At 55.0% G+C, this 25,285-nt stretch overlaps 1 protein-coding gene across 1 annotated transcript in view; it reads left to right on the forward strand.

Annotated features, from left to right (window-relative positions):
* The first annotated feature begins 4,803 nt into the window (after window positions 1-4,803).
* The window catches only part of ZAN (zonadhesin), a 31,758-nt gene continuing 11,276 nt past the window's right edge, over window positions 4,804-25,285 (forward strand). The window contains exons 1-29 of the mRNA XM_060285200.1: window positions 4,804-4,906; window positions 5,388-5,534; window positions 5,676-5,947; window positions 6,124-6,211; window positions 7,006-7,158; window positions 9,065-9,229; window positions 9,567-9,658; window positions 9,844-9,922; window positions 10,014-10,160; window positions 10,692-10,963; window positions 11,273-11,357; window positions 11,831-12,880; window positions 13,539-13,723; window positions 15,971-16,112; window positions 16,277-16,393; window positions 16,894-17,018; window positions 17,214-17,359; window positions 18,019-18,162; window positions 18,529-18,636; window positions 18,759-18,928; window positions 19,777-19,979; window positions 21,163-21,304; window positions 21,598-21,845; window positions 22,053-22,233; window positions 22,501-22,612; window positions 22,928-23,022; window positions 23,319-23,495; window positions 24,632-24,840; window positions 25,106-25,250. Of these exons, the coding sequence (XP_060141183.1) occupies window positions 4,804-4,906; window positions 5,388-5,534; window positions 5,676-5,947; window positions 6,124-6,211; window positions 7,006-7,158; window positions 9,065-9,229; window positions 9,567-9,658; window positions 9,844-9,922; window positions 10,014-10,160; window positions 10,692-10,963; window positions 11,273-11,357; window positions 11,831-12,880; window positions 13,539-13,723; window positions 15,971-16,112; window positions 16,277-16,393; window positions 16,894-17,018; window positions 17,214-17,359; window positions 18,019-18,162; window positions 18,529-18,636; window positions 18,759-18,928; window positions 19,777-19,979; window positions 21,163-21,304; window positions 21,598-21,845; window positions 22,053-22,233; window positions 22,501-22,612; window positions 22,928-23,022; window positions 23,319-23,495; window positions 24,632-24,840; window positions 25,106-25,250 (5,302 nt within the window). The remainder of the gene's footprint in view (window positions 4,907-5,387; window positions 5,535-5,675; window positions 5,948-6,123; window positions 6,212-7,005; window positions 7,159-9,064; window positions 9,230-9,566; window positions 9,659-9,843; window positions 9,923-10,013; window positions 10,161-10,691; window positions 10,964-11,272; window positions 11,358-11,830; window positions 12,881-13,538; window positions 13,724-15,970; window positions 16,113-16,276; window positions 16,394-16,893; window positions 17,019-17,213; window positions 17,360-18,018; window positions 18,163-18,528; window positions 18,637-18,758; window positions 18,929-19,776; window positions 19,980-21,162; window positions 21,305-21,597; window positions 21,846-22,052; window positions 22,234-22,500; window positions 22,613-22,927; window positions 23,023-23,318; window positions 23,496-24,631; window positions 24,841-25,105; window positions 25,251-25,285) is intronic.

Here is a 25,285-nt window from a genome sequence, read left to right on the forward strand (position 1 = left end):
TACTACTCAGCCATAAAAAAGAACGAAATAATGCCATTTGCAGCAACATGGACGGACCTAGAGATTATCATGCCAAGTGAAGTAAGTCAGAAAGAGAAAGACAGGGACTTCTCTGGTGGTCCAGTGGTTAAGACTCCAAGGCAGGGGGCCTGGGTTCAATCTCTGGTCAGGGAACTAGATCCTGCATGCCGCAACTAAAAGATCCCGCATGCCACAACTGAAGACCCGGCGCAGCTAAATAAATAAATATTTTTTAAAAAAGAAAGAAAGGCAAATACCATATGATATCATTCATATGTAGAATCTGAAATTTGACACAAATGAACTTATCTATGAAACAAAAACAAATGAAACAGACTCACAGATATAGAGAACAGACTTGTGGTTGCCAAGGGGGAGGGGGCTGGGGGAGGAATGGAGTGGGAGTTTGGAAGTAGCAGATGCAAACTATTATATATAGGATGGATAAACAACAAGGTTCTACTGTATAGCACAGGGAACTATATTCAATAGCCTGTGAAAAACCATAATGGAAAAGAATATGAAAAAGTATATATATATGTACAACTGAATCACTTTGCTGTACAGCAGATTAACACAACATTGTAAATCAACTATACTTCAATAAAATACATTTTTTTAAGAAAGAGGGAGAACATGAGATTCAGTTAGGTGAGCCGGCAAGAATTGCTGTTTGCGGCTCCTGGAAAGATCTCGATCCACTTGCATCCCCCACTCCCGCTACCTTGACATCAGCGTCCATCGGCCCCTCCCATCTCTCACCTTCCACAACCTCCTCTCCCATCTCCCTGGCTCTGCCCAGCCCCTCCTTCATCCATATCCACCTGGGGATGCTGGAGTAGCCTCTTGAAAACGCAAGTGGAATCAAGTCTCACCCACTGCTTCAAAACTTTTGGTGGCTCCACAAAGCTATGGCATTCAAGGTCCTCCAAGACAGGACCCCTGCCTACACACACACACACACACACACACACACACACACACACACACACGCTCAGCTATCCTCCAAGTGTCATGCTCCCTCTAAGCTTGAACATTCCCTCTTCCTGGAATATGCCTTCCCAACTTCTTTGCCTAGTTACCATCTCTTGGTTTTTTTTTTTTGGCCACAACGCGTGGCATGGGGGATCTTAGTTCCCCGACCAGGGATCGAACCTGCGCCCCCTGCAGCGGAAGCTCAGCGTCTAACCGCTGGACCGCCATGGAAGTCCCTCTTGATACTTCAGAAAGCCCCTCAGGTGTCACCTCTTGCCAAAAGCCTTCTCCAACCAGCTCCCTTCCCTTCCCGTCATCAGTGACCTGAGTCACGGATTCCTTTTCCACGCTCCGCTCCGTAGCAAAGCACTTATCTGTCCAGCCCCAGGAAGGCACATTGATACAGCTGTCGAGCCTGGCAGAAGGTGGAAAGGGGTGGGCGGCGGAGGGAGGGCTAGCATTGGCAGGGCTGGGAGGTAGGGACTTGCTGGCTGTGGGCAGCACCACCAGGGAGCTTGCCTGGGAGGGGCGCTCCTGTGACCTTCTTGCCAGCAGAACCTTCTCCATTCACCTGCCACTTCACAGATAAAATGGAAGCCGCTAGATGTGCACCGGCATGGTGCATCCCCCCACCGCCCCCCATCACAGAGCTGGCTTTTGCCCCTCCTGCTGTTTTCGTTCTGAACTCTTCCCACCCACCTTCCCATGAGTATTTATACAGGCTCAAATTTCTCTTATTTTGAAAAGACCTTACCTCGTCCTAACTTCAGCACCTGCCCTCCGAGTCTCCTCTAGATGGCCAAACAGCCCCAAAACGCTGTCCCCTCCTGGTGGGATTCCTTCTTCAACTTCCGCTCCCTCCTTGAACCCTCCAGTCTGATTTCCTCCCAACCAGGCTCCTCAAATGGCTTTCACTAAGGTCCCTATAATGAACCACACCCGTTACACAGGAAGGCCTGGAAACATCCTTGTCGTGCGCATAAGTATGCAGAATGCATGGAGAGCCCGGCCACCCCCTCCCGGAGGGAGCCACCATGAACAGCTGTCTGTGTGTCCTAGTTCCATCTCTACACCTCTACTCAAAACACGTGCATATGAAATTAACACAACATTGTAAATCAACTACATCTCAGTAAAAAAAAAAACTCATCTGTCTATGGGCCCTTGGGTTGCTGTCACCTTTCGGCTATTTTGGTAACGCCACTATAAACATAGGTGTACAAGTATCTGTTCAAGTCCCTGCTTTCAATTCTTTTGGGCATATACCCAGAAGTGGAATTGCTGGGCAATACGGTAATTCTACTGTCAATTTTTTGAGGAGTGCCATTCTTTTTAATACCTGTATAATATTCCTTTGTATAAATAATATTCCTTGAATACGATCCAAACACACAACTCCTGGCAAACATTTAGGTAACCTCGATTTCTTTTCCTATTGTAAATGATGCTGCAATTAACGTCTTTAAGGTATGTACATCTTTGTGAAAATACGCACGTATTTATGTGGGAAGATTCCTACAAAGGTATCGCTGGGTCAAAGATAAGCACATTTGAAAGTTAAACGGTCATTGTCAAATTATCTTCTAAGACGTTTTCACCAACATGCAGTCTTAGCATCAATGTATTTTAGTGTGTCTACCTGCATTCTGGCCAACACTCAATGCTTCAATCTTTTAAATTGTTGTCAACATGAAAGTTGTAGTTTTGATTAGCATTTCGTTTCTTATAACAGAAGCAGAACATTTAAAAATTTTTTTATTTCATATTTATTTATTTATTTTTATTTGGTTGTGTCAGGTCTTACTTGTGGCTTGCTGGCTCCTTAGTTGCCGTATGTGGGCTCCTTAATTGTGGCTCACCTGCTCCTTAGTTGTGGCATGCAAACTCTTAGTTGTGGCACTCATGTGGGATCTAGTTCCCTGACCAGGGATCAAACCCGGGCCCCCTGCATTGGGAGCGTGGAGTCTTAACCATTGCACCACCAGGGAAGTCCCAGAAGCAGAACATCTTTTCCAACGTATACTGGCTGCTTGTAGGTCCTCCTCTGTGACTTGTCTTTTTCAATTCTTTGCCAAGAAGCATTTTCAGTCCTCACTTTACTCCATCTTTCCGTCGCCTTGGAGACTGTTGCTAGCTATAGCACTTTAGGTTTGAAATGGTTTTCTGTTGGAATTCTGCAGACAATGTTCCACTGCCTCATAGAATCCGTGGTTGCTAGTGAAAAGTCCCGTGTCACGCTGATTCCTGATCCTTAGTACGTGACCTGCTTTCTTCTGTCTGAAAGTGTTTAGGATCTTCTCTTCAGCCCTGATGTTCTGAAATCTCATGACGTGCCTTTCATGGGTCTCTCTGCATTCATCGTACCAGACCCCTTTTAATCAAGAGGCTCCTACATCTGTTCCGGGAAATCTTCTTCTGTGGTTTTTCTTAAGTAATTTCTTTTCCTTTGTTCTTTCTTTTTTGAACCCTTCTGGTTGAATGTTAGGCTTCCTGGACCAACCCTCCAAGTCTCTCCTTTCTTTCTTCCTTTCCTTCTCTCTTGCTCTCATTTTGATTTCTCTTGATTTCAATGTATAACTCTTCTACTGGCTTTTAAATTTCAGCGCTCACAGTTTTCATTTCCCAGAGCTTTCTTGTGTTCTCTGTCCAGTGTTCATGGCATCCTCAGGAGGGTGCCAAGCGAGGAGGGGTGGGGGTGAATAAGGTGGCCTGGGCCCCTCACTCCGCCTTTCTCCTCTCCCTTGAGAGCTGCTTCTGAGGTCCCGCATGGCTCCTCCAGTCTGGACTCTGCTGCTGCTGCTGGGGGCTGCCTGGGGCCAGGGCCTCATGCCTACCCCTGCCCGGTAAGCTGGGCTCAGGGGGCAGCTGGGGGTGGCTCTGAGGAAGAGCGAGGGGCGAAGCTGGAAGGGGCAAGTGGGCTAGCGATGAAGGGCACGGCCCTGGTAAGGAAGGCGGGAGTGATGGGTGTGAGAAGGATGCTGAACAGGAATGGGTGGAGCCCCGCAGCCCACAAGCCTGGACCTGAGATGCGTGAGCAGCTCAGTGCGAGCAGGACAGAGCTGAAGGGCGAGGAGAGAGGAAGGAGGTGCAGAGCCGGGGAGACAGGTCTGAGCATGGCAGGGGAGGAGAGAGAGGTCGGGCCCTCAGAAAAAGGACAACACCCAGAGCAGACCCAGCGGACAGACAGACAGCAAGTAGGAAGCAGCAAGAAATGATGGGTGGCTTGGTGTCCTGGAGCTTGTTTGAGGGGATTTGAACGAGCAGGACTTGAACTACTAAAACAAAGGGCTGTTCTACGTGGCCCACACCACCTGGAAAAGGGCAGCTGGCTTCTCTGTGGAATTTCTAAGGTGTTGCTCATCTGTGTGTTCAGTTGGGGCAATACCATCCCTGACACCTACCTGGCAACATGGGACCCATACAGTCCCTACTCTGCGGGGAAAACTTGAGCTATAGCACAGGAAGAGCTCGACCTGAAGGAAGGAGATTGCTCACGGCCAAACGCTTAGGCGCTGCGTGAGAATTCCCATACAAAGAAACTGGTTCTTTCTCATGCGAGAGAACCCCGCGGGTGACATCCAGGGCATAGAGGGGTGGAGGGACCAGTGGGGATGTGAGGAACTTGGAGGGGAGATGCTTTCTAGGAGACAGATGACAGCTTAAGGTGAGAAGGCTGTGAGTGACCTATTTGAAAACCTTCAAGTAAATACATGTCACTGCATACACGTTGATACAATATGGATAAAAAGAAAGGAACAATCCTCCAGAAAGCTCACAGTCCTGGAGGCTTAACAGTTCTTGGTAACGATGAGGATCACATTTATTTTTTTTCTCTCTGTCTCCAAATCAATGCCAAGGAAAGAGAAGCCTCTGGACTGGAAGCCCGTCTCTAGCAGCTCGAGGGAAAACTGTGAGTTGGAAGCCGGGGCTGCTCAGTCCCTCCCAGGGGTGGCCACCCCAGGTGCCCTCAGGCAGGGTGATGACATAAATATGTAATAAATGTGTGAAGGGCAGCCCTCAGAGGATGGAGCGGGGAGGGAACCGGGGAGGAGTAGAGTACAAGTCCTGCCTGAAACATCCACATTCAAACGGACAACAACAAATGTAGGCTTCCCAGACAAGCCTGCCTGCCTGCGACCTCCGGTTGCAACCCCTGACCTAGTCATTCTGCCCCTCACCGACCCCAGCCCTGAATTTCTCCTAAGAGAAGACTTATTTCTCAGCTTCCCTTTCCCAAATCTCTGCTCTGGACCCTAAATCTTAGTGGCCACCTTGCAACCCTTTTCTGCTTCCCTCCCCCCACCTCCTAACCCCCCCCAGCCCCACTGGCTCTGCAGCCGACCCCCTCCCCTCTGCCCTCTCCTGGCCTCACAGTGGCCCTTTCTTCCCAGCCGTTCTCACCCAGTGTGATTTTGAGGATGACTCCAAACCCCTCTGTGATTGGAGCCAAGTGTCTAAAGATGACGGGGCCTGGACTCGGGCCAGTGAGCCCTCCCCCACCAGCAGCACCGCGCCCCCCGGCGGGTACCCCAATGGAAGTGAGGAAGCCGAAGGTTTAGGGAGGCATCTGGGAGGTGGACACTGGTGGATCTGGGTGCAGGGAGGCGGCCGGAAGTGATACCCGGGCTCTGGGAAGGGGAGCGGCAGGGCCTCACCATCCCTGGCTCTGCCTCCCCCAGAGGGCTACTACCTGCGCATGGACTCCAACACCTTCCGCCCGGGCGGGGTGGCGCGCCTGCGCAGCCCCCCCGTATGGGAGCAAGGCCTCCTCTGCGTGCGCTTCGCCTACTACATGTTCGGGCCGTCGTGGGGCGCCCAGCTCAAGCTGCTGTTGACCACGGACCCCAAGGGCAAGCGCCCCAACGTGCTCTGGAAACACAGGAACACCCAGAGCCCCTCCTGGATACCCACCGCCGTCACGGTGCCCATCGGGCGCATCCTGCCCAGTCGGGTGAGGCCGAAGACACGGCCTGGGGTCCCAGTGGGACTCTGGCTGTGGGGGGTCCAGGAGGGGCTGGGCTGGGACAAGGAGGGGCACGGGGGCTGGGCCACCTGAATTCAGGCAGGAAAGTGGGAGCCCGAGGCAAAGGGGCTCACAGCGTGGGTGATCCCCCCTCCCTCCCGCAGCTGACATTTGAAGGAGTCAGGGGCAGCACGGCTTATCTGGACATCGCTCTGGATGCCATCTCTATCCGTCGGGGCTCCTGCAGTCGGGGTGAGCCCCCGTCCCTCCTCCTCTTCCCCCCACGCCTATACATCTGCCCAGGTGGCAGGAGTAGCTCAGGGACCGAGACCCTGGTTTCTTCCAGAGCTGGGGCGACTTGCTTCCCTTTACTTCCACACCCCACACCTTTGACCCCTGAAGCAGCCACATCTAAAGAGACGTTCTCCTGGAACACAGAATTGTGGTGACACCTGTCCTAGAGTGACCAGCCGTTCTGATTTGCCCTGGGCGGTCCCTCTTTTAGCACGGAAGTGCTGCATCTCAGGAAACCCCTCAGTCTCTGGCAAACCTGGACATTTGGTCAACCTGGCTGTTACCCCAGATCTATCCAGAATTAGCACTCTAGGCTGATGTTAGAGGTTTGAGGGGAGCGAATTCAAGGGAAGGGACATTCCAGAAGCTGCATGCAAGGAGCCAACACTTACTGAGCACAGGAACTGTGCCAGATGCTCCCACACGGGGTGTAACTTACAACAGGCAAGTGCTGTTGTTCCCAGTTTATCGATGGGGAAACTGAGGTTTGGGCAGCCTAAGTAATCCGTTCCAGGAACACAGCCACTGGGGAGCAAGTCCATATCTGGCTTGCAAGCCGGCCGTGGCTCACGTTAGGACCCAGGCTGAGACTCAAGAGTTCTGACTCCAGACTGAGGCATACTTTTCTTTTTTTAAAAATTTTTATCTTATATTGGAGTATAGTTGATTAACAATGTTGTGTTTGAGGCATACTTTTCTGAGCTGCCTCCCCTTAGAAAAAGCTAAATCCTTCCTCTTTCCTTTTCCCTCAGTCTGCAAGACGCAAACGTGCAGTTTTGACACTCCAAATGATCTCTGTGGCTGGAGCTGGATCCCGACGGCCTCTGGGGCCAAGTGGGTCCAGAAGAAGGGGTCAACAGGGGTGCCGAACGTGGGGCCTGAGGATGACTTCTCTAGCCCTGGTAGTGAGTAATGGCCATGCTTCTTCCGGCCTTTGACTTTCTGAGCTTCTAGTGACCTTTGCGGGAGTTTACGATGCTTGCCTGACCACCCTACAATAACTCTCTTGGGATGGCCTGGGGCGAAAGTCAGCAAGCTCAGACCTCCATCAGCTTAAGTTACAGGACAGAAAACAGATTCTAAGCACCCAGCCAGCTTCCCCCACTGCCACCCCAAAAGCCCTACAGCCGGTAGACCCAACACAGCCGACTCCTCACCTCTTTTCCCTGGCACCCTTCCTTCTTCATTCATCCAACAAATATTTATTGAGCACCTACAATATGCCAAGTCCCAGGCCGTTGAGATGCATCAGCTTACAAAACAGACAGAGGATGGTGGGGGACAAGGAGGAGACAGTTCCTGAAACAATAAAGAAGTAAATTATATAAGCTTTAAGATGACCAGCGCTATCAGAAAAAAAAAAAAGTTGAACGAAGTAAGGGGATTGGGAGAGCAGGGTAGGGTGGGTTGTAAGTTTTAAATAGGGTGGTCAGAGTAGATCTCAGACAGGTCACATTTGAGCACAAACTTTTAGGAGGTGAGGGAGTGAGGCACGAAATTATCGAGGGGAAGAACATTCTAAGCAGTGGGGCCAGCCATGCAAAGACCCTGAGGTAGCAGTGGCTTGGGGGGTGGGTGTTGAAGTGCAGCAAGGAGCCACGTGGCTGGGATGGAGAGAATGAGCTCAGACGGGTCCTAGGAGGGGCAGACCATTGTCAGGACTGATTGTGGCTTTTATTCTATGTGGATGGGGAGCCTTTGCAGGATTTGGAGCAGAGGAGTGACCTTATCTACTTACGTTTAAAAGAATCACCTGGGTTTTTTTGTATGAGAATCCACTGAAGGGATGGGGCAAGGACAGAGGCCATTCTTCTCCATCCTTCCCTCCCCCCAAATCCTTGCTCTCCTTCCTCTGATCTTTCCTGCTGCCTGAGGTTTGCTTTCTAGAAAGACCTGGTGAAAACCCCACCCCACGTCCATTCTAAGCCCCTGGAGAACAGGGCAGGGCCAGCCCATCTCTGCATTCCCCTTAGATTTAGCACCAAATCCCGTGCCCAGCAGTTTCAGTAAACGTTGTTGGGTTGGTTGGTTTGTTTGTTTGTTTCCATTTTCTCTCTCTTCCTTTTTCCATCTTGCTCCCTTCCTTACGTTTTTCCATCTTTCCTCTTTCTCTCCCGCATCTCCTTTTCCATTTCTCAGACGTCCCAGTATGGACACTTGTTGCGTTCTTTCACCATTTTACTCTTTCCCTCCTTCTTCCCCGTTGGCTCCTTTCTTTTCTCTCGCACTTCTGCCCACTCCCTCCTCTTCAGCCGTCTTCTCTCCCTTTCAGAAGGACACCTTTCCGGGTTTCACTCTCCAGGCAGAACCCCGTGGGGCGTCCGGCACGTGCGTGCGCGCGGTCGGAGGCCTCCTTAATTCCCCCCTCCTTCCCATGGCTACCAGTTGCGTCACGGAGCGAGGTCCAGGCTGATTGGCTGCGTGAGCTGGCGGCAGGGGGCAGGAGATCCCTGCCGGTCCGCATCAGATCGGGACTCTCACCACTTGGCGTGAATCAGCTATGTCCTGTGGGTTAAAAAAAGGAAGAGGATGTGACTGTGGGGGGACCTCAAAAGTCTGAATCCAAAGGACAGGATTCTGGCTGCTTCTGAGAGGATGCCGCGTTTCTTGGGCGGCGCCCGCGTCCTCACCGAGACCTGCCAAGCACTTCTGGAAGGAACCGAGGCCTCAGCCAGTCGTGTGATGGGTTTAGGCCCATCTCAGCGCCGGCTGATCCTAGGCAACTGTTAGGGCTCCCCAGGGCCAGGCTCCCTGCCCTCGCAGCCCCTATCCCTGTGCCATCCCCCACTTCACTGGCCTTTTCCTTCCCAGGTGGCTTCTACATGCTCCTGGACCCCAAGAATGCAAAACCGAGGCAGAGCTCTGCCCTCCTGAGCCCTGTGCTCCAGTCCTTCGGCTGCCTGAGCCTGTCCTTTCACTACACCCTACGTGGCCAGTCTCCTGGCGCAGCCCTCACGGTCTATGCTTCCGACTTGGGTGAGAGTGACAACGTCATGGCATTTACACTGTCCTGAGGCTCTTCTCCCAGGGTTGGGTTGACGAGGAAACGTGGGGGCATCTCTTGGGGTCTGGGGAAACCTGGGATACTTGCAAGATGATTCTGCAGAGTGGAATTTGGGAGCGGAAGGCACAGGGTTCTGGAAAAATAGATAAAAACGCCAGGAGAGTGAGAGAGAGAAGGACGTGCTTGCACGTCGGGGAGGGGAATCCACTCCAAGTGGTCCCTCTGCTACTCATCCTTCTGAGTATAGGTTTGAAGTCATTTTCCAGCCCCCAGTCATCTCACTGCTCTCTTGGGTTCCTTCCATTGTAGGCAGCCGCCGGAAACACACACTCTTTTCAGGACAACCCGGACCCAACTGGCAGCCCGTTTCTGTCAATTACACAGGCCAGGGACAGATTCAGGTACAGAGGAGCAGGAGGTGTCAGGTCTCCTTGGACGTGGGAGACGCACCTGTTATTGACAAGGACTGAAGATCTGGGCCCTGGAAGCCGGGTGCCTGGGTCCCTGAAGAGAGTAAAATCAAATGGAGGGGGCTGAACATTTGGGCTGTTTGCTCACTCCCGGCCCCTTCTCCCTCTCTCTTCAGTTCACCGTGGTGGGCGTGTTTGGAGAGATCCCAGAGCCAGTGGTGGCGGTGGATGCAATCAGCATTGCTCCCTGCGGGGGTGAGAGCAGCTCTGAGAATGGGGGTTGGGGATGGGGGAGGAATAGAGAGCATGGCCCAGATTTCTCCCATCTCCCATTTTGATCCCCCAGAGAGCTTTCCTCAGTGTGACTTTGAAGATGAGGCCCATCCCTTCTGTGACTGGGTCCAGGCATTACAGGATGGCGGACACTGGACCCAGGGAAGTAAAAACACGCTCATCCAGGGTACAGGCCCCTCGGGAGCCTCCCTTAATGGAGGTGAGGAGATGGAGGACCCCTCAAGCCAACGAGTTACTGAATCTGCTCCAGCGAGGGGGTGGACTGCTATGATTGGCGCAAGGTGTGGGCGGTGAGGGTCAGCCAGCGGGTGTTTCCTGGGAAGCCGCCATGGGCCAGAGCTGTGGAGGCCACAGAGGTAGAGTGAGCTGAGGATTCTCGTGGTTCTGGGGTCACTTGAAACCCCCAGAAGATCCAGGTATAGTGCTTCATTGAGCCCAAGGCCTCAAAATCCACTGGGTCGTTTTCAGTCAAGACATTGACTGGTGCAGCCAACAAAGGAATCTGGGTTGCTGGCTTGGTTTTCCCTTTCTTTCTGATCCTGCCTTCTTAGTTAGAAGTCTAAAATGAGCAGAGAAGAAAACAAAACAAACAAACAAACACCCCACTGCAATGTGGGGAGTTTGGGTGTTTGCATCAGATCCCCATTTGGAAAGCAAGATGTCGCTCAAGAAAGCACCAGACTTGTCCTCTGCAGGTTTCTCACCTTGCCTGTTCCCTTCTTTTGCCCAGAGGGTCACTTTGTCTACCTTGAGGCTGACAAGTTCTCCCAGGCAGGCCAGTCTTTCAGACTGACGAGCCGGACCTTCTGTGCCCCGGGTGCGATCTGTGTGGAGTTTACCTACCACATGTATGGCCTCGGGAATGGCACAAAGCTCAGGCTTCTGCTGGGGAGCCCTGCGGACAGCTCCCCAACTCCTCTCTGGGAACGAGTTGGGTCTCAAAGCGCTGACTGGCTGAACGTCTCCATCACCGTCCCTTCGGGACATCAACAGCCCATGCAGGTGAGAGACAGAGAGAGTCGCTCTTTAAGTGTCACTGTGAGGCCAGGTGAGGGGGACATAACGCCTGGGATCAGGGAGCACAACCAGGGCTGAGAGGATGAGACACCGGAAAAACAGCAGAGCAGAGGGTGCTCTGTGTTCCCTGTGAGGCTCTCTGGCTCCTGGAAGGGGCCCGGGCCCCCGTTGCACTGTTGAGGCCAGAACAAGGCGACATCTTAGCAGAGGACAGACCCTCTGCCCGGCGAGTCGCTGAGTTGACGGGGATTCGCTTTCATCTCTCTCTTGCTTCTTTCTCCCTCGTACCTTCAGCTGATGTTTGAGGCCGAGAGGGGCACCAGCACCGCCTTCATTGTTGCTCTGGGTTTCATCTCGATCAGTCACGGGACCTGTCATGGTAAGACAAAACCCCAGGTCCTGGAAAGGGGGCCATGCTCCAGGATGACCATCTCTTGGGCTTCTCTGCGTGAGCTGCTTAAAATGCAAGTCCTCTTTTGTGTCGAGTCCTCACGCAGCTTTGTTTCCTATATTCTGCCCACCCGTACCTTCCCAGCCCCATCAGAATGCTTGCTTGAGTGAGTGGGACTTTGACGCCGTGGATTTCTGGGGTCAGATCCCTCACCTAGTGAATGGTGATCCCGAAGGGAAGGTTGACATCCTATTTGTTATTTGTTTCCTGTACCCGGCGCAAGATCGGACGTATGTTAGGAATGGTGTTGGTCAGTGTTACCTGAGTGGAGGCTGGGGCGGGGAGGAGAAGGAGAGGCGTGAATGAGTTACTGCTTTGAGCGCACCCATTCCAATTAGATGTGAGTCAAGGGCGGGGTGGTACGATTCTGACTAAACTCCAGGGATTTATTTTCTTTGCAGGACCTGCATCAGTAGCGCCTCCTTCCAAACCTGCCGTTACCTGCACTGGCCCTCCTGAAACCCCTGTCTGCACAGAGAAACTTGTGGCCCCTGAGGAAACACCCACCGTCCCCACTGAAATATTCACCATCCCCACAGGGAAACCTGTGGCCCCCACCGAAAGGACCACCTTCCCCACTAAAAAGACCACCATCCCCACAGAAAAACCCACGGTCCCCACCGAAAGGACCACCTTCCCCACTAAAAAGACCACCATCCCCACAGAAAAACCCACGGTCCCCACCGAAAGGACCACCTTCCCCACTAAAAAGACCACCATCCCCACAGAAAAACCCACGGTGCCCACAGAAAGGACCACCTTCCCCACTAAAAAGACCACCATCCCCACAGAAAAACCCACGGTCCCCACAGAAAGGACCACCTTCCCCACTAAAAAGACCACCATCCCCACAGAAAAACCCACGGTCCCCACAGAAAGGACCACCTTCCCCACTAAAAAGACCACCATCCCCACAGAAAAACCCACGGTGCCCACAGAAAGGACCACCTTCCCCACTAAAAAGACCACCATCCCCACAGAAAAACCCACGGTCCCCACAGAAAGGACCACCTTCCCCACTAAAAAGACCACCATCCCCACAGAAAAACCCACGGTGCCCACAGAAAGGACCACCTTCCCCACTAAAAAGACCACCATCCCCACAGAAAAACCCACGGTCCCCACAGAAAGGACCACCTTCCCCACTAAAAAGACCACCATCCCCACAGAAAAACCCACGGTCCCCACAGAAAGGACCACCTTCCCCACTAAAAAGACCACCATCCCCACAGAAAAACCCACGGTCCCCACCGAAAGGCCCACAGTTCCCACCGAAAGGACCACCATCCCCACGGAAAAACCCACAGTCCCCACTGAAAGGCCCACAGTTCCCATGACACCCCAGCCCAGCCCAACTCTTGTACCCACCTGGCCAACAGTTTTTGTGATGCCAAGTACCTCCATGACCACCGTGACCCCGGCCACCACTGCAACCCCAAGACCTACTCCAGGTTTGTGGTGGAGCATTGGACAAAGAGCTGAAAGTCAGAGACAGTGATGAGGGGAGAGGGCTGGGGAAACGGACACTTCCAGTAGAAAACTGCAGTCTCAGAGGAGAGGGGAACCAGACACGATGACTTTAGAAAGGATGATGAGGACGACCCTGAGTGAGAGGGCTGCAGTGGGGTGGGCATGGGGGAGCGGGAGTTGTTGGGAACCAAGCACTAGACTTACTATTGCTTTTTTTTTTAATTGAGATATAATTCACTGCTGTAAAAATTCATCCTTTCAAAGTGTATGATTTGGTGGTTTTAGCATATCCACAAGACTGTGCAGCCATCCTCACTTTTCCATGTCAGGACATTTGCATCACCCCATAAGGAAAGCCCGTACCCGTTAGCGGTCACTCCCATTCCCCCCGCCCCCCAGCCCCTGGCAACCACGAATCTGCGTTCTGTCTGTTCGGTACATTTCATACCGAGGACCTGGCTTCTTTTTTCTCAGCATATGTTGTTGTCAAGGTTCATCCAGATTGTAGTTTGTGTCAGGACTTCCTTCCTTTGAATGGCGGAGTAACATGGACCTCCTTCTTCAAGAAGAACGGGAGTGGGGGGTAGAGGGGAGACAGGAGGAAAGCCGGCGGCTTGACGGAGGCTGTTTTCCCCTCAGCGAGCTGCCCGCCGAATGCCCACTACGAGCGCTGCGCCTGCCCAGCATCCTGCCAGAGCCCCGCGCCCAGCTGTGGGCTCCTTTGCAAGTCCGGCTGTGTCTGCGATCCTGGCTTTCTGTTCAGCGACTCCCGCTGCATCAATGCCTCTTCCTGCAATTGCTCCTACAATGACAATTACTATAAGGTGAGACCCCAGGATGCCCAGATCCTCTGAGGGAGACTGAGAGCAGAACACCTGGGGTCCAGCGCCACCTGCTCCCCAGGTGACATGAATTTGGCTCCATGGGACATTCCCAAGGGGTCAGCTCGCCGGCAGCTGTGACACGGTGGTGGAGTCATTCATTCGGTGTGTGGTTTTTTGCCTTAACTTTATTATTTTCTTTTCTTGGCCACGCCACACGGCATGTGGGATCTTAGTTCCCTGACCAGGGATTGAACCTGTGCCCCTTGCAGTGGAAGTGCGGAATCTTAACCACTGGACCACCAGGGAAGTCCCTCAGCTCTGTTCACACAATAAATACTTGTGAAGCACCTGCTTTGGCCCAGCCTGACACTAGGCTGTGTGGAAGATCTTGTCAGCCCGTGGCCCTGTCCTCGGTGCTCCTGGCAGCTTTGATATTTCTGTATTTCTCCGTCCTGCACTGGCAGCCATGATGCATTAGACGATAGACCAGCCAGGTGGTGCAGGGCCCTCATCTCCATCCTGAGGAAAGTCAGGGGTCCCTGAGTATACAGAGAGCCCTGGACACTGAGTGTGTTCAGGCATTTTCAGGGCAGAATGAGGCATTCCAGAACCTTCTTCCAACGGAACTTGCCAATTTTGATAGGCTAGGTCAAAGGAGAGGAGATACTGTTCTTGTCTCTCCTAATTGATGCCCATCCCCATCCCCCCGGGAGATTCTGGTGGAGCACAGGCTCTGGGCCAGCGCTGTCTAAGAGGGATGGCATGCAAACCTCACACAGCATTTACTTGTCCTAATAGCCACATTAAAAAAAAAAAAACTACAAGGAGGGAATTCCCTGGTGGCCCAGTGGTTAGGACTCCACACTCTCACTGCTGAGGGCCCGGGTTCAATCCCTGCTTGGGGAACTAAGATCCCACAAGCCACGAGTGAGGCCAAAAAACAAAAAAAAGTACAAGGAAACAGGTTAAGTTAACTCCAGTCATCTACCCGTTTTAGCCTGTAATCAATGGTTATCAATGAGATCATTTGCGTACCTTTTTTTTTTTTTTCCTACTAAGTCTTCAAACTCCAGTGTGTATTTTCCACTTACAGCCTGTGTCAGTTTGCACCGGCCACATCTCAGGAGCTCAGTGGCATGTGGCTGGTGGCCACTGTATTGGACAGAGCCGCCCAAGAGTCAGGCCAATCTGAGGTCAAATCCCCGCTCCGCCACTCGTTTGCAGAGTGACCCTGGGCGAAGTTCTTTCTTGCCTTCTTCAGATCTGTTCCCATATCTATAAAATGGGCACAACAAGATTTTCTACCTCATTAGGTTGTTGTGAAGGTGAGATTAGATCCTGACACAGAGCAATTACTTAATAAATGCTAATCACCATTGTTAGCAATTTATGGTAAATATATGCGACCTGTGAAGCAGAAGTTCAGTCAGCTATTCATTAGCATCAGTTCCTCTTCTCAGCTCCGGCATTCTCCCCACGGGGCGTCCGAGTTTCTTGCTTGCCTCTTCGGGGGCCCCTTCCTCCTCCAGCCGTCTTGACCGGTCTCCCGGGCGTCCCTGCGTCAGTGTTGGGAGTAGCTTCAGCTGCAGCCTGGGTAGAACTATCTGTCACAACCATCAGTACCAAGCATCTCTTCCCTCTGCCCCGGGAGACACATACGAACTTATTGTATGTTCACTTATGCATTCAATAAACGTTTATTGGGTACCTTCAAACCTCTCGGCATTGGGGTAACCACGAATAGGGCATGTCCTTGCTCTCCGATTCCGGGGGGCACATAGGATGTTGGTTCGTTCTTTCATTCAGTAAGTATTTATTAAATGAGAACTCTTTGCCAGGCACTGTGCTACGTGTTGGCGCTGAGATAGTGAGTAAAGATAGACATGGTCCCTCGCAGGGGCGCTTATCAAATACTCACAAAGATGAATATAAAAGTGCAATTGTGGTAAGTCCTGGGAAGGAAAGGTACCCAGAGGTAGTCAAGGAGGTCTGGAGAGTCTTCCTGAGAAGGTAGCAACCCTTGAGCTGAACTCCGCTAGTTGCACAGGAATGGGTTAGAGAGAGGGAGAGGGACACGTTCCAGCACAGCATGTGCAAAGGGCCTGGGTTGAGCAGGAATATCTGGTAGGCAATGAGGAGAGGAGTCTGAGCAAGGTGAGGTCTGCAGGAGGAGAGGGGACTACAGCATGGGATGACAGAGTCTGCCCAGGAGCTACGGCCTCGTGACTCCGGCCCCCTTTCCCTCAGCCAGGGACGGGGTGGTTCAGCCCCAACTGCACAGAACGTTGCCGCTGCCAGCCTGGCGGTCGGACGGAGTGCCAGCCCTATAAGTGCGGGACACATACAGTGTGCCAGCTGAAGAATGGCCAGTACGGATGCCACCCCTATGGTGAGACCCTCAGGCTGTTCCCACCTGTCCACGTGGGTGTGACTCCAGGGTCCCCATCCCTCCCTCGACCAGGGGAGCCCGGGCAGGCCACTGGGTGGGTGAGGTGGGCCCTGGGACCTGGCCTGGTGAACCAGCTTCACATGTCCCCGGTGTCCCCTCGGCAGGCACTGCCACCTGCTTCATCTACGGAGACCCTCATTACCTGACCTTCGACGGGAGGCACTTTAGCTTCATGGGCAAGTGCACCTACATCCTGGCCCAACCCTGTGGCAACTCGACGGGTAGGCCCCTGGAGATGCCCCCCGATGGCCTGGGCGTGGGGTCTGAGATCAGAAGAGCTGGGCATGGGGCGCACTGGCCGGCAGGAAAGGGCCAGAGCCGCTGGCAGGGGCAAGATGGGAGCAAGGCCGGCGGTCGAGCAAGGGATGACACGTCCATCCCCAAGCAGGACCTTGTGAGGACCAGACCATGGGGAAAATGCGGGTTAGGACTCCTCTCTGGATCCGTCGCTTCCTTGGCTGGCTTGGACTAGGGAGTGCCTGGCAGAGGAGGTCCCTGTGCCCTGGGGGGACAGATTCCTGGCACACAGCCCCACGCTGTTCTGGACGACGCCCCACTCCTGCCAGGGTCCTTCCTCCCCTCTTGAACCGTAGAGCCGCCACCTTTGTGGCCCTTTATCCTCGCAGGGCGCAGGGCCGGTTGGGGGTGGCACCCTCAGTGGGTGCTCAGAAATGCTTCTGGAATGAGCCCCTGGGCGCTCTCCGCCCCTCTCCCTGCCCAGAGCCATTCTTCAGGCTGACGGTGAAGAATGAGGAGCGAGGACAGGAGGGCGTGTCCTGCCTGAGCAAGGTCTACGTGACTCTGCCCGAAACCACCATCACCCTGCTCAAGGGCAGACACACGCTGGTGAGTCCGTTCTCCACTCAGCCCTGCAGGGCTGCCGGCCTTGGCTGTGGCCTTGTCCCGCCCATCTCCTCCAGAGCATTCCACGTGGAGCAGAAGAGGTCATTAGCGTGGCGGTGGGGATCTGGGAGTCCGCTGGGGGTCCTCCTTGACCCCCGGATCTGTCTCTCGGTCTCCTCCCTCGGCCCCGCCTTCCAGGTTGGGGATCAGCGAGTCACCCTCCCAGCCATACCTTCTAAAGGCATCTTCCTGACTCCAAGCGGGCGATCTGTGCAGCTGCAGACGGCATTCGGTCTGCGGGTGAGATGGGATGGTGACCAGCAGCTGTCTGTGAGCGTGCCCAGGTGAGGGGGCGACCCAGCGAGGCAGCTACCACTCCTCCCACCCTGCCCCTCCCTCTCCCGGGACCCTCCCATCCCCGGCCCCTGCCATCCCAGGCGCTAATTCTCAGTCGTGGGTAGGAGACACCTAGCTCAACAGACAGGCCTCCCTTTGGTTGAGGAGGGGGAGGAAATGGTTTCAGGGCAGTGTGATAGTAGCAGGATATATACACAAGGCTTTGGGAATGTTCTAGAAGGGGTTGCTAATGAGTCGTGGGAGCCTTCAGAAGAGTGGTCCCTTGACTGCAGTCTTCAAGGATGAGTAGCTCCTCAGATGGCCAAACAAGGGAAAGAAAGACTATAGAAATAGTGAACAGTCATTGCGAGGGAAAAAGTAGAATGTCTTAGGGCCAGCAAGAAGTTTGTTATGGCTGGAAGATGAAGTGTGAGCAGAAGAGGACGAGGGGAGACGTCAAGGTGGCTCGAGAGTGAGAGCTTGGGGCCCTTGCGTGCCTGGTGCCTGGCGTGGAACCCTTGTTCCGAGTCTGCACCTCTGCATCCTCCACCCGCCTCGTGCCAGTGGTCCCCGCGACTCATCTCCTCTCTGCTGTGGTCCCTCAGATGCCGGAGGCCCCTTCTCTCCACTAACGCCTCCTCCTCCCCTCCCCCCGGCCCCCCCGCAGCACCTACTCTGGCAAACTCTGCGGTTTCTGTGGCAACTATGATGGAGACAGTAGCAACGACAACCAGAAGCCGGATGGTAGACCAGCGCGAGATGAGACGGAGCTGGGTATCAGCTGGCGGGCCTCGGAGGATGAAGACCACGAGTGAGGGCCTCCCCGCCTCTGTCTCCACCCTCCTGCTCCTTTGCCCCTTCGAGGAACCAAGAATCCCGACTGGCATCACCCCTTTTCTCCTCTGCTGCACACCCCCACGTCTGTCATTCTTCTCCCCACTCCCATTCCCAGCAGAGTTCATTGCCACCACGTTCACCCCCAGCCCCACCATCAGTCAGTCGTCCCCAGGCGACTGTGGGCAGCCCCGCCTCTTGCTTGCTCGGCTCCAAGTTTTCCCACCTCTTGGTGTTCAGATGTTCTCCACTAGGGGATGCCGAGAGCCGGGAGACTGTTGGGGCGGGCTGGGCGTGGAGGTGAGCCTCGGTCCTTAGGGCGTTTGGGGTGGGTCTCTTCCAGGTGCCAGGAGAACCGGGCATCTCCCCCATCTTGCGACACTGCCTTGCAGAACACTGTGTCAGGGCCAGAGTTCTGTGGACGGCTCACCGTCGCTCACGGACCTTTTGAGTATGTGCGGGGGGCCCGGGGTGGGGGGACAGGAAGGGCCATGGTGGGGGGACCAGGTCCTCCGTGGCAGGAGGCGGGAAGTTCTGCCCCCTCATTCCTTCTGACCTGGCCTCTCTCCTCAGGGCCTGCCTGCCTCACCTCAGGGCCTCTTCCTTCTTCGACAACTGCGTGTTTGACATGTGTAATTTCCAGGGGCTGCAGCAGATGCTGTGTGCCCACATGTCGGCCTTGACCGAGACCTGCCAGGATGCCGGCTACGTGGTGAAGCCCTGGAGAGGACCCCAGTTCTGCCGTGAGTTGTACCAAGATGAAGGGCCCCTTCTTTCAGACGCAAACGCAGTGGAGGGCCGGCGGCATCTGAGAGTGGTGGCACAGGCTGGGCGGCGCCCTGGTGGAACCCCTTTGCCTCCACACTAGGACAGGGAAATCTGCAGAGTCAGAAGCATGCGCTGAGAAAATCACACGGTCACCTGCAAACTCAGAAAGCCTTCCCAGGGTTTGCTCCCAGCTGTGGATTTTCCAGGCAACCCTTTCAGCCTGCATCCAGCTTGGTTTTGTTACCTCTGATTTGGGCCCTGACTACACTTCGACCTCTTTTTGCTCTATTAAAGTCTTAATTAAAGCTCTTTGGGGGAAAAAAGAAAAAAGAAAGAAAGCTTTCCCAGCTACCTGAAGGTACGGGTATGCAGAGCAATGCATGTGTGTGTAAATTCACACCCAGGTCGAGGGATGCACACGTAGAATACACAGAATGTGGATACAGTGCAGACTGGTGGGGGGGATGGCGCGTCGTGACGGCCCCACAGCTCCTGGGCGTGGCCCAGCCCTCTGGGGAGCCTGCTTTGGGGCCTTGATGGGACCACTTGGGTTCCCTCTGCTCCCCTGCACCCTCCACAGCAGTGCCGCTGAGGCTTCTGGGTCAGTCTGCTCCCGTGGTCCTGCCTCTTGGCGGTTCCCTGCAGGCCCCCTTCCAGGCCCGGGACGTGGAAGCTGAGCTCCTCGGTGGTTTCTCCCAGTCACTGTCTTCTTCTCGAGATGGGGCGGAAGACTCTAGCCACCGGCCTTCTGAACTCTGGGCTGGGAGCTGCCTCTTTCCTCTTTTCCCCATCCCGCCTCACCTGTGCTCCCCCCCTCTGCCAGCGCTGGCCTGTCCACCCAACAGCCGATACACCCTGTGTGCCAAGCTGTGCCCCGACACCTGCCATTCCGAGCTCTCGGGCATGGCCTGCCAGAACCGCTGCGTGGAGGGCTGCGAGTGCGACCCGGGCTTCGTCCTCAGCGGTCTCCAGTGCGTCCCCAGGTCCGAATGTGGCTGCCTTGACCCCACGGCCGGCTACTTCAAGGTGAGCCGCTGGGGCTGGGACTCTCTCAGCCCTGCAGCCAGAAGGCACTCATCCCAGCTCTGAAGTCTACGGCCAGCTTGTGGGCAGGAGAGAAAAAGCAGGGGGTGGGGGGAGGGGCGGGGGGGCGGGCTGGGATTAAGGAACTTCAGGCTTAGGTCTAATTTCCTTTTTTCTTTCTTCAGTTCTAGTACTTTTCATCCCTGCAGACCGGGATGGAGTCATAGCACAGTTATTTCCCACGCTGCCCAGCAGAGCCTGGGACCCCTAGGTCTCTCCCCTCCTATCTTCCCCGCCCATCACATCCCTGAGTCACTTTCCCGGTTTCTCATCCTCTGAAGGCCCAGGCATGTCTGCATCTCACCTGTACTCTCTCTCTCCTACTGAGGGTCCCTTTCTCTGCTGAAGGATTTCAGCTGCTACCTGGGCCCCATCTTCACCATCTTCTCAGAGGCAGCACTTGGAGCTAGACTCTCATCCTTGAAACTTCTCTCTCTCTTCCTTTGCCTGTCCCTCACCCGAGGCCTGGGGTGACACTGATGTCCATCCCAGCCCCCTCCCACCTGGTGTCCCCTGGGCTCTCCCTGCTCGGTGCCGCATTCCAGGCTGGCCCACGGAACTCTCCTCGTCTGCGCTTTGCTCTCTCAGTTTCACCTTCTTTTCAGCCCTTCCCCGCTGCTCGGCCTCCCAGGCACTATGCCTGTTAGCCACTCTCACCTCCTTTGAGGCCCTGTTGAAATGCTGCTTCTTCCTCAAAGCCCTCCTGAGAAGCATCTCTAAGCTCTCGCGGCGAGTGCCGATCGCCTGTGTCAATGGCACGAAACTCTCCCTGGGTGCCCTGATTATCGTCTTTGGGTGCAGAGTGTGTTGGACCACGTGACCTATCTGTTTACGTGTTGACTGCCCTCTCTGGACTGTGAGTTCTGTTAGGGCAGGGACCTCATCCATCCAGCTCATTACTGAATCCCTGACGCCTGGCACAAGGCAGATGATAACTGTCTGTTGAACTAGTGAACAAACAAACAGTGGAATGACTGAACGAGTGAGCGGATGCCAGGGTTTTGCAACCAAGCCTGGAGCTTTGGGATGACACGAATGCCTTCCTGGTGAGCAGGCCGGTGATCTGAATAGCAGTGCTAATCGATCAGGGGATAACTTATTTCCCTTCCTTCGGTCCGTCCGCCAGGTAGGGGAGCGGTGGTTCAAGCCAGGCTGCAGACAGCTCTGCATCTGCGAGAGCAGCAACAGAACTCGCTGTGAGCAGTGGAGGTGCCAGGCCCAGGAGGTGTGTGGTCGGCAGGATGGCATCTATGGCTGCCACGCTCAAGGTGAGCAGTCGAAAGAAGGTGCTCATGGGGGCTGCCCATGTGGCCTCGAGCAAAGGCATGGTCCTGTCCTAACGCAGAGAGCTGGAGCATAACCAGGGGGCTGGAAGGCAATTGCCCAGAGCCAAAGCCGCGTCTTCGAGGACCCAGAGAGTGAGGCTGGGGCGGTCCCTGACCTTGACCTCTCCAAGTCACACCAACCACCCCGTTGAGCCGTGGGTACCATTCCAATGTGGACTCGCCAAGATGGCAGCTCAGGGTCAGTGCCTCTCTGAACGCCATCTCCTCCTGCCCAGGGTCCGCTACCTGCACTGTCTCGGGGGACCCCCATTACCTGACATTCGACGGAGCCCTGCACCACTTCATGGGCACCTGCACCTACACCCTGACCCAGCCTTGTTGGTTGAGGTCCCCAGAAAATTACTTCGTCGTGAGTGCCACCAACGAGTTCCGCGGCGGAAACTTGGAGGCCTCCTATGTCAAAACCGTCCAAGTGCAGGTCTTCAACCTCAGAATCTCCATGATCAAAGGCCGCAAGGTCATGGTGCGTGCCTGCGCCCGGCCTCCCCGGCCCCACCCCCAGCCCACGCTGCATCTCTTCTCCGCGTCTCCTTGCCTGCAGGCCCTGTCTGGCAGACGCAGCCCCAGTTTCTGAGACACCCCCGCCACCCCCTCCTGCTCCCTGGTCTTGGCCTCGTTGTTGTCCTTGTCCCAGGCGCCTTTCCCTACAGTGTCCTCCCTGCCTCTGTAGCTGGATGGTCGCCGGGTGGCCCTGCCCGTGTGGCCTGCACAAGGCCGGGTGAACGTGAGGTCCAGTGGCTCCTTTATCCTCCTCTACACGGACTTCGGGCTTCAAGTTCGCTATGATGGGAACCACCTGGTGGAAGTGACCGTGCCCTCCTCCTACGCTGGCTGGCTCTGCGGGATGTGCGGTGAGTTCCTAGGGCACCAGCAGGTGAGGCCGGGGTCATGGGCTGGAGCCTGTCCCGGTCCTGCTCATCCACACATCTGATTAGGTGTCCTTGGTGCTTGTCGACCTCTTACTTGGTTGAAGGTGTCGTGCGCTAGGGTAGGCATGAAGGGAAGCCGAAGATGAAGGAAGAGAAAGGGCTCATCTTGGTTGGTTGCATGAAGAGGCAGGGATGCTTCTTGGTCCCGGGGCTGAGTTCAAGGCCTCTGCTGACTGTTCCGTCCTGCAGGGAACTTCAACAACAACAGCCTAGATGACAATCTGCAGCCTGATAAAAGGCCTGCGGTCAGCTCCGTGAAGCTGGGGGCCTCCTGGAAGCTAAATGAGTTGTCTGAACCTGGGTGAGCCGGAACGGGGGCGGGGGGGGGGGGGCGGAGCCGGACCAGGGGCGCAGGCTTGGCGGGCAGCCTGGAGGTGTTCCCTGTGCATCCCCAGTCTTTCCTGGAGCTGATGACTGATCTGTCTCTTGGGAAGTCCACCCTGAGATCTAACCTTGTGCTTTCCTGCTGCATCTGCTGACCTTACTACTTGAGGCCATCATTGTTCTCCTCTCCCGTCCTTACTCCCCTCCCTGTTTCCCTCTCCACTTTTGCTCTGGCTTTTGGAAAGCTTCCTCCAATCCTAAACTCCTGTCCTTTCCCCTCCTCCTCTGTCAGCTGCTTTGCTGCGGGTGGCGGGCCCCCCAGGTGCCTGGGGAAGAAAGTGACGGAGGCCTGGAATAAGAACTGTGATATCTTAATGAACCCTCAGGGTAAGCCACGCAGGGGGCCCCTTTTTGCTCCCCGGGGGCAGGAGACAGAGGAGGGGCACTGAGCAGGGAGGGAGGAAGGGTGAGACAGGAAGTAGTGGCCCTCAAGAGGCAGGCAGAGGGAATGCAGAGGCAGTGGTCACCTGGGAACGCTGACGGATCTGTGGCGTTTTTTGCATCTCAGGCAGTAGGTTCTCAATAATTACGGGTTCTGATGGAAATGGATGTTGAATTTGCCCCAGAGCAGCCGCGTGGTTCTGCTCCCTCCCCAAGCTTAGTCTCACCTACGTTTCATCCAGGACCCTTCTCCCAGTGCCACGGGGTGGTGGCCCCGCACTCCAGCTTCACCAGTTGCGTGTACGGCCAGTGTGGGACCAAGGGCGACACCTCGACCCTGTGCCGCTCCCTGCAGGCCTACGCGTCCCTGTGCGCCCGCGCAGGCCAGGCCCTCGCCTGGCGGAACACCACCTTCTGCCGTGAGTGACCTGACAGCCAGGGGGAGTCCCGAGAGCCCTGCCCTGTCTCCCTCTCCCTAAACTCTGCTCCTTCACTCTTCCCTTCGCAGCACGGCCCCCAGGCCCCACGTGGGACCCTCCTCTGTTCCCGTCTCCCCGGTCTCTCGGAGCCCAGCCCCCAGCCTCTACTTGTCTCCCTCTTCTGGGAGCCTCCCTCCGATTCTCACTTCACCAGAAAGTTCTGATCTCCCAGGAATTCCCTGGCGGTCCAGTGGTTACGACTCCGCGCGTCCGCCGCAGGGGGCACCGTTTCGATCCCTGGTTCAGATCCCACATGCCATGGGGCGTGGCCCCCAAAAAAGTTCTGATCTCATTTGGTTACTGCCTCCTTCCCTTCTTCCCTGGGCCAGCTCTGTGACCTTTCTTCTTTCCCAGAAACGCTTTTTTTTTTAAATTGTAGTAAAACATACAGAACATAAAAATGACCATTGTGACCATTTTTAAGTGTCCAGCGGCATTGAGCGCACTCACCTCATTGTGCGACCATCACCACCATCGCCCCCAGAGCTTTTTCATCTTCCCAAACTGAAACTCTGTCCGCATTAAACACTGTGAGTCCCCATCCCCTCCCCCAGCCCCTGGCAACCACCATCTACTCTCTGTCTTTGTGAATTCGAAGACTCTAGGGACCTCGTCTAAGTGGAATCACATGGTATTCATCTCTTTGTGACTCGCTTATTTCACTTAGCGTTATATTCCCAGGGTTCCCCATGTCGTAGCGAGTACCAGAATTTCCTTCTTTTTAAGGCTGAACCATATTCCGTTGTCTGATTGGACCCCATTTTGTTTATCCATTCGTCTGATGGACGTTCCCAGGAACTCTTTTTTTTTTTTAAGAGTTTTTTGATATGGACCATTTTTAAAGTCTTTATTGAATTTGTTACAGTATTGTTTCTGTTTTATGTTTTTGATTTTTTTGGACTCGAGGCATGTGGGATCTTAGCTCCCCAACCAGGGGTGAAACCCGTACCTCCTGCAGTGGAAGGCCAAGTCTTAACCACTGGACCACCAGGGAAGTCCCTCCCAGGAACTCCTGATGCCCCAAGGTCAGAGAGCTGGAAGTCACTCTTCCTTCCTAAACACCGATTTCTTCTTAGCTCTGAACTGCCCACTGGGCAGCAGCTACAGCACCTGTGCCAACCCCTGCCCGGCCACCTGCCTCAGCCTGAGCGCTCCATCATACTGCCCGTCCTCGCTGCCCTGTGCCGAGGGCTGCGAGTGCCAGAAAGGCCACATCCTGAGTGGGACCTCCTGTGTGCCCCTCAGCCAGTGTGGCTGTACCAGCCAGAGGGGCTCCTACCACCCGGTGAGACGCCAGACCACAGGGGGTGCCCTGCCCTTCCCAGCTCCCCGAGTTTGGGGGCCAGAGGGCTCAGAGCCTGAAAAGGGGCAGGGTGGGCCAGTGCTGGGGGCTGAGGGGCAAATCCAGAAGCCAAGAGCCTGAGGAAGGCTAGCGATGGAGGCAGGCAGCCAAGGGCAGTGAGCCTCATGCGGGCCCTGGGGTGCGGGTGGCTCCGACCACCTCTGGCTTCCAAGTTTCTATCGGCTCCACTGATGCCTGCGCCCCACAGGTCGGGGAGAGCTGGTACACGGACAACACCTGCTCCAGGCTCTGCACCTGCTCCGCTCACAACAACATCTCCTGCCTCCAGACCGCCTGCGAGCCTGGCCATACGTGCGGGTCCCGGGATGGGCTGATACGGTGCCGGGCGGCAGGTAGGCCTCCACTGAGTGTGGAGGAGGACCTTCAG

This window comes from Globicephala melas, chromosome 15 (assembly GCF_963455315.2).
Source record: "Globicephala melas chromosome 15, mGloMel1.2, whole genome shotgun sequence".
In the NCBI taxonomy this organism is placed as follows: domain Eukaryota; kingdom Metazoa; phylum Chordata; class Mammalia; order Artiodactyla; family Delphinidae; genus Globicephala; species Globicephala melas.